Source organism: Nelumbo nucifera, chromosome 2 (genome assembly GCF_055504915.1).
Source record: "Nelumbo nucifera cultivar China Antique chromosome 2, China Antique-T2T, whole genome shotgun sequence".
NCBI lineage: Eukaryota > Viridiplantae > Streptophyta > Magnoliopsida > Proteales > Nelumbonaceae > Nelumbo > Nelumbo nucifera.
In genome coordinates, this window is record NC_142650.1 from 104,896,278 (window position 1) to 104,908,911 (window position 12,634).

Consider the following 12,634-nt stretch of genomic DNA (forward strand, 5'->3'; position numbering starts at 1 on the left):
GGGGTTAATGATCAAAGGTCTTTTGGTATTAATTAAAGGAAAAACAATATATTAATTAAAGGAAAATCAATACTATAAAGACATGGTACCAGAAGAGTTTTGCAATCAAAGCACCCCGTGAATTTGGATGAATAATTGTTCATGAGCTTTTCCAATGTTTTGTCTGTATGGTATCATAGTCAAACTTATTAATTAATAATATGATGTATATATTGCTACATAGGCCATGAGCCAGGTCTGGCCCAGCCCATAATCACCCCCTAATTTGAACAGTCTCATATTTGCACCACCTATACCTTTAATTGCTCAAACCCAATTGGGGCTTGGATTGCAACCCCCATCAACCAGATTTTGAAACCCCCTAGTTGAACAGACATTGCCCCTAATTTGTAGATCTTATAATTCTGGAGCCTCTTTCGCCCATATAACAGACATGGCACAAGCCTTCCCTGATCTCCTAAACTACGTAGTTTTAGCCTATGTTTGGTTTGAAGGAAAAGGTAAGAAAACTTATACAAGGTTTGTGAACTACCTTTCCCTACTTTTTCCTTCAAACCAAACACAGCTTTAAAGACTTTATATAGATGGATAAAAGTTGCAAAAGAACAGATATAAATAATCTGGGCTTCTCATGTTTAATATCAACTAAAATTTTGGGAATACAACCCATCTTAATTAAATCTTAAAAGTCAGAAAAGCAAGAAAAGGAAAACTTAGATCAATTCACCTAGCAAACCCCATCTCAAACCCTAAAAAGTATCAAAAGAAAGCCTACTAACTAGAACCCATCTCTCAGTTTTGAATCAACCTTTCTCACTGTATGAAATCCTGCATTAAAATGGAAGCAACCATCCCTTGCAGCTTTCTCCTTAGGGTCATGCTTCTCTATCCCTTTGATACTGATCAGAAATGAAATGACTGTCCATCTACACTACATAATTCATCATCTGAACTACTAATTTGGATTGTTAATTCCTGATGAAAGAACTCCACGCTCTAATACCATGCTTATAGACAGTCATTTCCCTAGATTTTCAGTCTTAACTAGACTTGTCTAACTGCATTATCTGATGCTTGGCCTTCCGCCATCTCAGTGCCTTGCGCATGGCACTCAAGATTAATGCACTTGTACCACTTAGCACAGAACAAGTAGACACCGAAATCAATGGCCGTCAGCCCGGCAAGGAGGAAGTAGAACCTGTCCATATGACCGGAGTTGAGGTCTCCGGGGATCCATCCCGGCTTGTTATTCTTGGCTGTAATCCCCATCACCATGTGAACCAGCAAGCTACTGACATAGTTTCCTAATGAGATTGAAGCCATGCAAAGCGAGCTCCCGAAGCTCTTGATTCCGTCCGGTGCTTGCCCGTTGAAGAATTCCAACTGCCCCACGTACATGAACACCTCCGACGCTCCCACCAGAGTGTACTGTGGAATCTGCCAGAATATGCTCAGTGAGCTAATCTCATTTCCGGGAGTAACCTTTTCGAGTCTTTGTAGCTCTGTGATTCCGGCAGCCACCATAGCTAGCATTCCGATTACCAGCCCTACACCCATTCGTTGAAGCTCCGAGAGACCCTTTGGGTTCCCGGTTAGTCTACCGACGACCGGCACGAGGATTTGACGGTAAATGCCGGTGAAGACTAGAACGCTGCAGATGTCAAAAGCAGACATGCTTGCAGCGGGAAGGTGGAAGTTGCCAGCGTCGGAGTTCATGACGGCTCCTTGCTCAACGAAGAGTGAAGCCATCTGGGTGAAGACGACAGAGTAGATGATGGTGCAGAGCCATATGGGCAGCATCTTCAGGACACATTTGGCCTCTTCTACCTGCGTCACCGTGCAGAGCCTCCAGGGGTCCATTGGTCCATGTAGGTCACTCTCAGTCATGGTGGCTGCCTTGTCCAAGAACCTGAACATATTCAAAGAACACAAATGAAGGTGGTTGCAGTAATGAAATGGAGGAAATGGGCCACATCCAATTAGGTAAACATGTGATAACAATGCTTCAACTATACGTACTAAGTACTAACCTACCCAGATAAAACTGATCAACAAGCCAAAAGAGAGTGCAAATGATGAGTTGAGAGCAAAAATAAACCAGAATTTACTGCAAAAAAAAGGAGTCGACATACAGAATATTTGTGTCAATTGCTATCTTACCCAAATTCATCACTGTGCAGAATTTTTCTGCTCCCTTTAATTGCAGATTCTGGACCTTCCAACTCATACAATTTCTCGGCATCTTTAGGAGCAGTTACCTTCCATTTCCTGAAAGCTGCATTAAATACCTGAGCAACACGGGGCAATGGGTTGCCACATGGCTTGAAGTGCCTATATCTCGGCGTTCCCACCAAGAAGAGGATGAGAGCTATAACTGCAGAAGCTGTGGAGGTCAAGAACCCCAGAGTCCATTTGCCGGAATCTTCAAAGTAGACCAGAATGGTGTTGGAGAAGAGAGAGCCAACATTCAATGCGAAGTAAAAATAGCAGAAAAAAGCTGGCTTCGAAGGCTCATCAACCTGGTCGGATCCCAATGTGGCTATGGTTGGTTGGTGCCCGCCGTATCCAAAGGCAACGAGGTAAATTGACAGGTAAAAGATGGCGATGCCAACTGAAGATGCTGGCCTACAGTCAATTACTCCATTTCCACAGCCCTCCGGCTTGATCAGAAACAGCCAAGATGACAGTGATAGCAATACCAGACCCTATTCAACAAGGAAAAAAAAATCCATCATTTCTGATTTCTGGGTTTGGGTAAATGATTCTGATAAATGAAATAGAAATACCCAGGAAGATTTCATTAATATTTCAGTAATCAGAAGAGAAAAAGAAATTTGGGTACCAGCACAAAGACTAACTGAAAGATTGCACAGGTTAAGTATCGGCCCCAGTATGAATCGCTGAGGAATGCACCGATCAGTGAACACATGTAAACCGTCCCAGTCCACTTGCTAACGTTGTTTGCAGCATCAGCATTCTCTTGCTCAAGAACCCTAGTCAAGAACAGGACCAAGTTCACACCCGCACCAAAGAAAGCAAGCGTGGCTAGACCCTGATTTGCTGCAGCATTCACCCATTTGAACAAATTAAAAGATTACAATCTGAAAAGTAGAACTACTGTAATATACATAGAAACTAATCTGGTAATTACCCAGCAAGAGAAATGCAGGCTTCCACCCTCCTGAGTTCCCTCTGATTACACTGTTCTGTCTCCCGTTAATGGAGCTCTCTCTTGTAGAAGAAACCTCTACATGTTCATTCTCAGTTGAGTCTCTGTTCAATTCTTCTCCATGTCCACTTTCTACCACCTGCTTTATTTAATATAGGAATAATAATAAATGATTGAAACTGAAACAGAAAACTAAGAAGAATTCTGAAGCAACAGACTTGAACAAAATGGTTGAAGGGCACTCCATTTTGTTGCTATGTTGGCAATCTAGCTGGGCCATAGACCAGGTCCTTGCTTGCCACGTAGACCCATGCTTACGTGGCATCCCCTGAAAGCTGAGGTGGAACCATCTCATACAGCTCAGCTGGATCACAATCCACAAATTAATCCAAGAACTCACCGAAGTTCCAACGTTCAGCACAACATCTTTGTTGCCGAGTTCCGAAGCCTCCATGGTTTACTTCTTTGGAAAACACAGACAGGAGAATATCTGTTAAAATTTATTGAAAAAAATGTGAAGAAAATAATTTAAAGGACTGCATATTCATTCTTGAAAGGCTTCACTGTAAACATGGAATGATGCTCTTCCTCTGTTCAAGCTTAACGTACTGATTCATTCTGGGACGTTTAGGTGGCAAATGAAAAGGACTAGAAGACTAAAGCTCAGAAACAAATTTCAGATGCAACCCAACAAAATTGGAGCACTATTACTGAGAAACCAAACTGTTCGTTGACAGAACTCTACTTAAAACAAACAAACAAACAAACCAGAACGATAACATAAACAGAACGAGAATTAAAGGACTAAACAAGTATCCTGAAAATACCTGAGCAAGTGAAGAGACGTTACAGACAGAGAGAGAAGTGAATAGAGAAGTGAGGAGAGAAGAGTGTGAGAAAGGTAAATATATAGGGAAGCAAAGAGACGAAAAGGGTCGTTTTCAGGATTTTAATTTTTGTTTAGACAAAAGTGGTGGATGGCAGAGAAGGAGAGACTGTGGTTTGGAACAGTATCTACCACGAACTGGTTGCTTCTTCTATTGATTCTCTCGGGTTAGTGGCGGGTATGCGATTGAACGCTCTTGTGGAAAGCGATATGTTTTCCTGCTTGAATCATTTTTGGATTTATATATTTCTGTAAACTTTATTTTCCTCTGTTATCCCCTGTTTTCTTTGTAATTCTAGTAATCATGTCTTTTTGCACAAAAAGAACAGAGTAAAAGTTATTCCAGAAAATCCAAAACTTGCTTTTACCTACTCTCTTCATGTAAAGTAACAGAGAGAGAGAGATCCACTTCTAATGTCACCATCTACCAAATAAAAGATACTAGAATATGCTACTCCATGGCTGATGATTTATGGGTAAGAATCCAAACTATTCTCAAGATGACAAGAATCAACCGACGAGTTTATAGCATTCTCCTTGTCCTTTCTTCTGAAAATATATTAACAGAACTACAGAAGTTATCCAGATTTCACACACACACACAAAAAGGAAAGTTTCACCAAGAAGACATTGCATGTTTGAATCTAAATCTAATTTTGGGAATGCTAATTGGAATAAACACTTAGGCCCCGTTTGGTTCGCGGGAATAGGGGTTTGGAATTGGTTGGTTAGGCGGAATCGGAATCTCATTCCCATTTCTGCTAGAATATTTGAGGGAATGGCCATTCTCTGCTCCTTTCTTGGGAATAAAATCCCATTCCTACTGATTTTAATTCCCATTCACATTCCTGCCTGAACCAAATAGATTATGGAAATGGACCATTCCGATTCTGATTACGAAGATTTTGATTCTGATGCAAACCAAATGAACCCTTAATTTGGGCCATGACCATATCAATAAGTGCTTATTTGCGGATTTGCCTTTAGAAAATAAGTCCAAAAAATAAACAATTAAAAATAAATCCAATTCTTTTGTTCTAATTTTTAATTTCTTATTTCCTTTTTGACTTGCCACATCATTTTAAAAAAATGCCTATACCACCGTGTTTGAAATAAGTGTTTTTTTCACCAAACACCCATACCAGTATCAGAATCTTTGATTTGTTGTCATGAGCCCCACCTTGAATCAGATGAAATGACTTATTGTTAGGTACACTGCATTAGATCCAAGGCCATGATTTTTTTTAGTCGTACTTATTTTTAAACACTTTTTTTAATAAACAGTTATTTTTCAAATAAGCACTTCCAAACATGGGCTAACCATTTCTATGAGCTTTTCCCCTGGGCAGTAAATACGATGAGAGTTTTACAGGTTAAAGGGTAGATTACCAGAATTGTTAATTAACTAAGCAATCAAGATGATTAGTGGATTGGATAAAACATGTGGATGAGATAGTGAACCGTTTATAGGAAAAGGGATTCATCGGAGGGGTTGCCATCACCAACCCCACCTCATTTATTGACTTCTCGCCACTGCCCAAAACTTCTCAAAAGTTCTGGGGACATCTCAGTCCCTCAAACCAGGAAGAAAGCATCAGAACAAGATCCTATAACAAGTTAGAAAAAGCGAGAAGTAAACAGTCAAAGATAGAGAAGCGGCGGCCTACCCTTCTTACGATACTTGGTAACTGACAAGGTGGTGTGTTCCCAGTTTCTGCCGGACTCCGGCGAGGGTGATGAACGGATGTCGAGGAACAGACGTGGCCACGCCGGAGAGCCAAATGAACCGGTGAAACCTTTTGACATTTATGAGTGAATGTGGGTCAAATTTCACCGGCAAAAGACCACACTCTACTCTTTCAAAGATCAGCGATTTGCTTCTCTTTAATCTCTTGTTTCTCTTCTTTTCTCTCTAATGAAGGTTAACTGGGGAGGAGAGAGGGAGAGAGAGACTGTTTGATCGATCAGTTCCAGGTGATTTTCTTTTGACGATTTGTGTGACGAACTCTCCTGTTCGAACTTAAAAACTGGGTCTCCCATTCAACTAACTGTGAACTGTGAATCAGAACGAATCGGTTAATCTATATTTTATAGGCGAAATACCGGGTGGAAGTTTAGACCGAGTTTGGCTGTTCGTTTCGAGGGGTTCCGTTTGGAATGCTCCCTCATTTCCATTGCGTCGCGTGACACGGAGTCACGGACCAAACTTTACCACAACGTGGCAAACAGATCCCACGGCCAGAAACTAACGTTTGGATGGACGTGCCTATCTAGGCTATCTAGTTACAACTAGACCTGTTCATGGGCCGGGTAGCCCGACGGCCCGGCCCGCACCCTGGCCGGGCTTGGTCATATAATTAGGCCCGCGGGTCTGACCTCGGGCTTAACACAGTAAGCCCGACTGTATTTCGGGCCGGGCTCGGGATTTGTCAAAAAAGCCCGGCCCGAGCCCGGCCCGGCCCAACTCAGTATTATATATTTTATAAAATATATAATATGTATTTTATATATTATATAAAATATATAAATAATATAATATTTATTAAAATATATATTTATAATTTAATATATATATATATATATATATATTTTATTCTTTTCTTTATAATTTCAATCTATCTCTCTTTATTCAGCTGCTTCAACATTAATAATAATAATAATATAGGCTAAATTTCGGACCCGGGCCCAGGCTCGGGCTTCGGGCTTTTTATGAGGGCCGGGCTCGGGCCCAATGGTCGGGCCGGGCTCAGACTCAAGCCTTAAAAAAATTTGTTAATACACAGTAAAAGCCCAGCCCGAGCCCGGCCCGGCCCGGCCCATGAACAGGTCTAGTTACAACAGAATAAAATAACAGATCGGGTCGAACAATATTGGATGTATTTGGTCCAAATTTGATATCTCATTCGGATCAAACTGAAAATGATCAAAATATTGCGTAATTATAAGCAAAATGCTTTTATTTTTTTGGAAACTATAAACAAAATGAACTTTGGTTTCGTCTCTCATGCATAATATGACTTTGAAAATAAATTCTAACAAAACATCGAACTATTATTTTACTGAAAATATAACATTCAATATATCAAACCTTGTTAACTACATGTGATCAGTTACATGAATCTCATTCACTTCACCATTTTCTTTTAGGGTTTTGATTGGTCAAAACTTTTTCCATACCATATCTTTCCTGCATCATAGATTTTCCCTTTCTTCTATTAAGTAATGCTTTAAGACTTGGATCAGAGTAAAACTGAAATGCTCTCTAGGTCCCGGTTTTACTTCTTAATTGAGCAGTTTGCCCATTAAACCTTCTAAAACCATCATTTAATTGGGACCCAAAAAAAGCCACTGGTCTCGGTTTTCACAATCCTACAATATGGTCCAGGCCAAGTCTTAAAACATTACAATTTTAAGGATTAAAATATCGATAAGATACACATATATCCATATTGATGTATCAAAGACTTTTTATTAGTAAGATTTGACTTTTCAAAGATGTGGATCCCAATCTTTTGTTCATTATAAATAAAAAATAAAAATTTAAAAAAATGTCAGTATTTAGTGAGGTACGTTTTGGTATTGAGTATATTTATATTTTAATCAATATTGGTGCATATCAACATGATTAAATCGGTTACCCAAAGCTGGGTATTGGTGCATATGGACATGATTAATACTCTCTTCTTTTTTTTTTTACTTTTTTTTTATTTTATAATTGTTAGGGGGTTAGGAAAGAGACCTCCAAACTTTTAAGTACTTTAAAACACTTTTGTATAAGTGTATCCACGTGTATTAGGACACACCGATACAAATATGATACACTAAGGGGTATTATCATATCGATATTTTAATCTTTGATTCAATTTATTATCTATAAAATAAATAAAAAGCAAAAAAAAATATTTAATTATGGATGTAGATTCTAAAATCTAAATATATAAATTAAATAAATAATAAATAATTGAATTAGATAAACAGTTAGACACCACCGGTAGACCTAAATGAACATATAGAAAACATACTATTTACAACTCCAATGGTCCTAGTTCCTTTGCCTAGACTCCATGATTATGCGGTTTCGAGTCCCACTATTGCCACCTACCTTTGAAAATTAATAGTGTGTTGTGTCAAATGAAAAAAAAAAAAAAACTTAAGACTTGCATAAATCACTTTTCTGGCTACATGAAAATTTGTTAATATATGATGTGACAATATTGCCCCTTCATTTATGACACTTTTACAAATAAACCAATCATTGTACAATATTATATAAGAAACAAAAAAGCATTGTTAAAGCATTTATCCGGGCAAGTATTTCCTATAAAACATTTGCTCAAATAAATGTAGCCAAATAAATGCTTTACCATTTAACAAACAAGTCCTAATTCCTAACGGCCAAATAAATGCTTTACTGTTATAATGGTTGAATATTGTATTTGATGCTATCAAAACTCAGTTCAAGCACTTTTAAACATTAATTTAAAAGCCCATTAGGCTACTGTTATAGCCCTATCACTGCATCTAACATTCCTAGGCATTTAGGTCTTATTAGTTGCTTTGATTTTTGGGGATATGTTATTTCCGTCTTGTGTAGCCTCTCTTCATTTGTTTTATAAAAAAATTGCTCTCCCTTTATCAAATTAAGACATGGTACATTGGTTTGATGAAATTTTAATGCATCTGACCTCTTTCCCACTTGAACCATTGACTAAATATACGAGGCACTTTTTGTAAAAGTAAATTTCTAATCAACAACTCCTTTTTTTTCATGGTGATAATCTTATTATGCTTTCTATTAGTATAATTATTTTGATCATGAATCAGGATTTGCTTCTCACAGAGTGCATCTCACATCAACTTCACATCCCAATCCCATCATGTACTGGGAACATCTCCTTATGAATAACACAAAGTACGGGAGATGTTCCTGATGTATGGCTCGGAGGCATTGTAAAGTTGGTGTGAGAAGCGATTTATGAGGAGCAACTTGGGTCTCGGTGATGAGTACAATTATGTTGGTGACCTAATGGTTGAGATGTCACTTGATGTCCCTCTGAAGGCACATGATCAAATCATCAAATTCACATAACTGCAAGCTCTCTATGTTAAGCTAAATGGACCTCACATGTCTCAACCCCCTAATCCTATGTAGAGAGTAGTATCTAATAAATGAACCAACCAATAAATGGGTCCCAATTAACACATTTTCCTTTTATAAGGGTCTAAATGGATATGTTTTCTTTGGTATTGAGGCCATTTGAGAGGGCTTCTATGTTGGAGGAAAGGTGTGGTGATTTAGCCATGGCGACTGAGCACCTGTATTCCAAAGAAGGTACCTGGAGTAGCTTCCCATTTCGGCCATACCATCCGAAACACAATGATTGACTTTTTGGATTTTCACCAAATACAATGGCATTCCCAATGTGGGGCCCAAATTAGAATGCCAGAAGCCACATTATGAAAACTAGAGGTGTAAATCGGGTCATGTCGCCTGCAATCTAGCATGATTTTGAGCCAGCTCAGCACAATGGTTCACGGGCCGTGCTAGGCTTGGGGTTTCAGGTCCGTGGGTCGGGCTGGCATGGCGGGTCGTGCCACACACGACCTATATATATATTATTAATATATATATATAATATTTATATATTTATATATATTATATAATAATATATAGTATATAATATATTAATATAATATACAATTGTTTTCAATCTTATTATACTATTTTATTTAATTTTTGTATATATAAACAATTGTATACATCAAAATTCATATAAAATAATAGTTTTAAGATTTTTTTTTCAATTTTTTTTAAATAAATAGTTTTGGCCAAGTCCATGGCCTGACTTGGCCTAAGGCTCGACCCACGGACCATCCCGGCCAATGGCATGGCATAGCATAGCACGAGCGTGCGGGTCGTGCCATGCTGGCCCAGTACGACCTGTTTTATAGCTCTACTGAAAACCCTCCCAAATGGGCATCAAGTCCTAACAAAAATAATAGTTATCATCATAATAGAAAAGAAGATATTACAATGAGTATAGTTCGAAAGGGACTTAAAACTCGTGATAAAAAGTCCATTAGACCACAATATTCCATCGGAAATCAAATTAATTAAAGAAACATGTAAAAAGACCAATTCCATTACTCATCACCAACTCTTACAAAATGGCACCAACTTAGTGCATCGCCGGTAATGGTACTGTCAGCACCACTGCTAACATATATCTTTTCATCCTTCTACTCTACTCTTATTAAATGCAAGATCTTTATTTTAAGTTTAATTTTGTTTGGTTCTAATCAGTTCCTCTTTTAGTTAGGCTCTTAGTTTCTTGCTGAGTATACTTAAGGAAAGTTTGGCTAGGGAGGGTTTGTAACCAGCTCTTGTGCTAGTTGGTGGTTTAGTTTAGAGGTCTTGTCATCAAGTCGTTTTGTTGTCTAGGTGGAGAGAGGCGATGGAGTTCTCATTTGCGGTTGAGGTTCTCTTGCCACCTGGTACTTGTGTTCTCGCTTCTCCTTACTCTAGGTTTTGCTTTTCCATCTTCTTCATTTCTAGTTTACTTCCTTCCCCACTTGTCATTTTTTCTCCCCTTGCTTTCTTTGTCTTCATTAGCATTGACCTTAACACTTTGAATGAGACCTTCCAAAACATTCTACATGGCAAATAGCCAACGGGAATAGAGGTAGTGAATATTCAAAACCATATTCCTCTAAACCTACATGAACATTGATAATTCTCCTTCATTTGTTACAACATCTGATGGACCAATTCTCTGACCTAAAATAAGGCTTGTATTATCTTTGGAATCTTAGTCCCAACATGTTACTTATAGCCCCATTCCCGAGAGGCCACTTTCATCTTAGGTTCCATTACGAAGAGGATTTCATTTGTATAAGAGACAATGGTCCTTGGCAATTGAATGGCCAATGGATTATCCTTAGACCCTACAAACCAAGAAGACCCTGGTATGAGTGGAACCTCCATGAAATTGAAATATGAGTTCAATTGCACAATTTGCCTTTTGAAATCCTATATGTAGATATAGGAAGGTCAATATTTGAAAGGATTGGTCTAGCTCATTCGCTTTTGATGGTTCAAAACTTTGTTAGAGAAAAAGTTATGATTTTGTTAAGGAACCTCTAAAAACTTATTGTTTTTTCAATGCCCAAAACTAGGTCACTTTCAAATAAGAAGACCTTCCTTGGGTTTATTACATCTGTGGTAAAGTTGGCCATCTCTTTCGGCTCTATTCCCAACCTCTTCCACGTAGTAATGGCCATTCCCTTTATTAATTTTTTAATTAGCATTCAATGAACCTTCCTAGACATTTGCTGAGAGTTGAGTTGAATATGTGATGAAACAGGCACCAACCTTATATCCATGAATTTTTCACCTTCCACCCCAGCCAGAAGCATGACCTGAGGTACAATCCATCCATATTGCTCAACACTCAATCCCTCAACCCATTAAACAAAACCAAAACTTATCTGATGACACTCTAGCACTTACCTTATCCCCTCAGTCAAAAAGAGTTGAGGCCTCCATGCATCCATCAATTTCTCTAGTCGGGGTTTCTTCTGAAACTTTTCATCTTGCTTCCAATATGCAAGCTATGCTTAATCACATCCTCTTGGATGATACCCTAAGTATATCATCCATTTTACAAGGAAAATGACCACATGTTGACTTTATTTCAAGTCTTGAAATTGAGGATGAAAGACCTGATCTCCCACTATTTGATCAACCTGATCTCCATAGACAATACTACAATTGAAACTCCTGAAGTCTTGAGGGTAGTGATGGTTGTTGGGTGGACTTCCTTACAGTATGTATCGACTCATCTTGCATTTTTTATCAATGAGGGTAGTGATGACTAGCCCAAAACAGCCCCACTACCACCAATGTTAATCCTAAGCTAGAACTATTGAGGGATAGCTCATCCCAAGGCAATTCAGGGCCTTCAGGATTAGGTACATTGCCACAATCTTGATTTTATATTTTTTATGTGAAACCAAAATCCCTAGAGAAAAAATGGATCATCTAAGCCTCTCAGTTGAAATATGCTAACTCTTATTTAATTCCTCTTAAAGGGTGAGCCGTAAATTTAGTGGTCTTCAAGAAGTTTGGTTTGGTTGTTTCTATTTTTTTGTGGTAAACGAAAGGTATATTTTTTCTGAAAATCTCATCTCCTCCTCTTCTGGACCATTGGCTTATTGGCATTGTGTCATTCAAAGTCCATTGAAACTGGTTTTGGGCAATTTTGAAAAGTTGGTTATAAATTGTTGATCTTCCTTTTCTTTCTTATTAGTGACTTCAATGAAACAGCTTTTGTAGAAGTTCATGACCCTTGCTCTTCCCATGCTCCTAACTATCTAACACCTCGTAAGTATCGAAGTCTTATTTTTGACCAAAATATTTTAGAGTTAAGTGTTAGAGAGGGAGGCTTAAATTGGTCAAATAAATATAGGAAAGGTCATTGCCTGGTCCATACCCTGGATAGGGCCCTTTCCTCTCTTAGATGGGGTTCTGATATGAGGTCCAAAGTGGGGTTCTGATCACCGTCCCATTATCTTAAAGA

At 38.4% G+C, this 12,634-nt stretch overlaps 1 protein-coding gene across 4 annotated transcripts; it reads right to left on the minus strand.

The window, feature by feature from the left end:
• Positions 1–621: 621 nt before the first annotated feature.
• On the minus strand, positions 622–6,107 carry LOC104603533 (protein NRT1/ PTR FAMILY 7.1-like). Of its 4 annotated transcripts, none has more exons than XM_088897126.1 (6): positions 5,723–6,107; positions 3,570–3,629; positions 3,152–3,308; positions 2,843–3,060; positions 2,161–2,705; positions 622–1,909 (listed from the first exon to the last, which is right to left on the minus strand). In XM_088897126.1, exons 2-6 carry the CDS (start codon positions 3,621–3,623, stop codon positions 1,045–1,047), a joined length of 1,839 nt encoding a protein of 612 aa, XP_088753252.1. In that variant the 5' UTR covers positions 3,624–3,629; positions 5,723–6,107; the 3' UTR covers positions 622–1,044. The 4 variants fall into 4 exon arrangements, with proteins under 4 accessions (XP_088753252.1, XP_010265896.2, XP_010265897.2 ...); XM_010267594.2 differs by having other exon boundaries at positions 3,570–3,632; XM_010267595.2 differs by lacking the exon at positions 5,723–6,107 and adding an exon at positions 3,997–5,324.
• Between the last annotated feature and the right edge of the window lie 6,527 nt (positions 6,108–12,634).

What these genes read in the sequence shown, in the direction of transcription:
- LOC104603533 (XM_088897126.1), bottom strand. Translation starts at nt 3,623, where the DNA reads ATGGAGGCTTCGGAACTCGGCAACAAAGATGTTGTGCTGAACGTTGGA. An exon ending in GCCTGCATTTCTCTTGCTGG is followed by an intron (nt 3,061 to 3,151) that starts GTAATTACCAGA and finishes TGAATGCTGCAG; the next exon opens with CAAATCAGGGTCTAGCCACG. An exon ending in TTCAGTTAGTCTTTGTGCTG is followed by an intron (nt 2,706 to 2,842) that starts GTACCCAAATTT and finishes CTTGTTGAATAG; the next exon opens with GGTCTGGTATTGCTATCACT.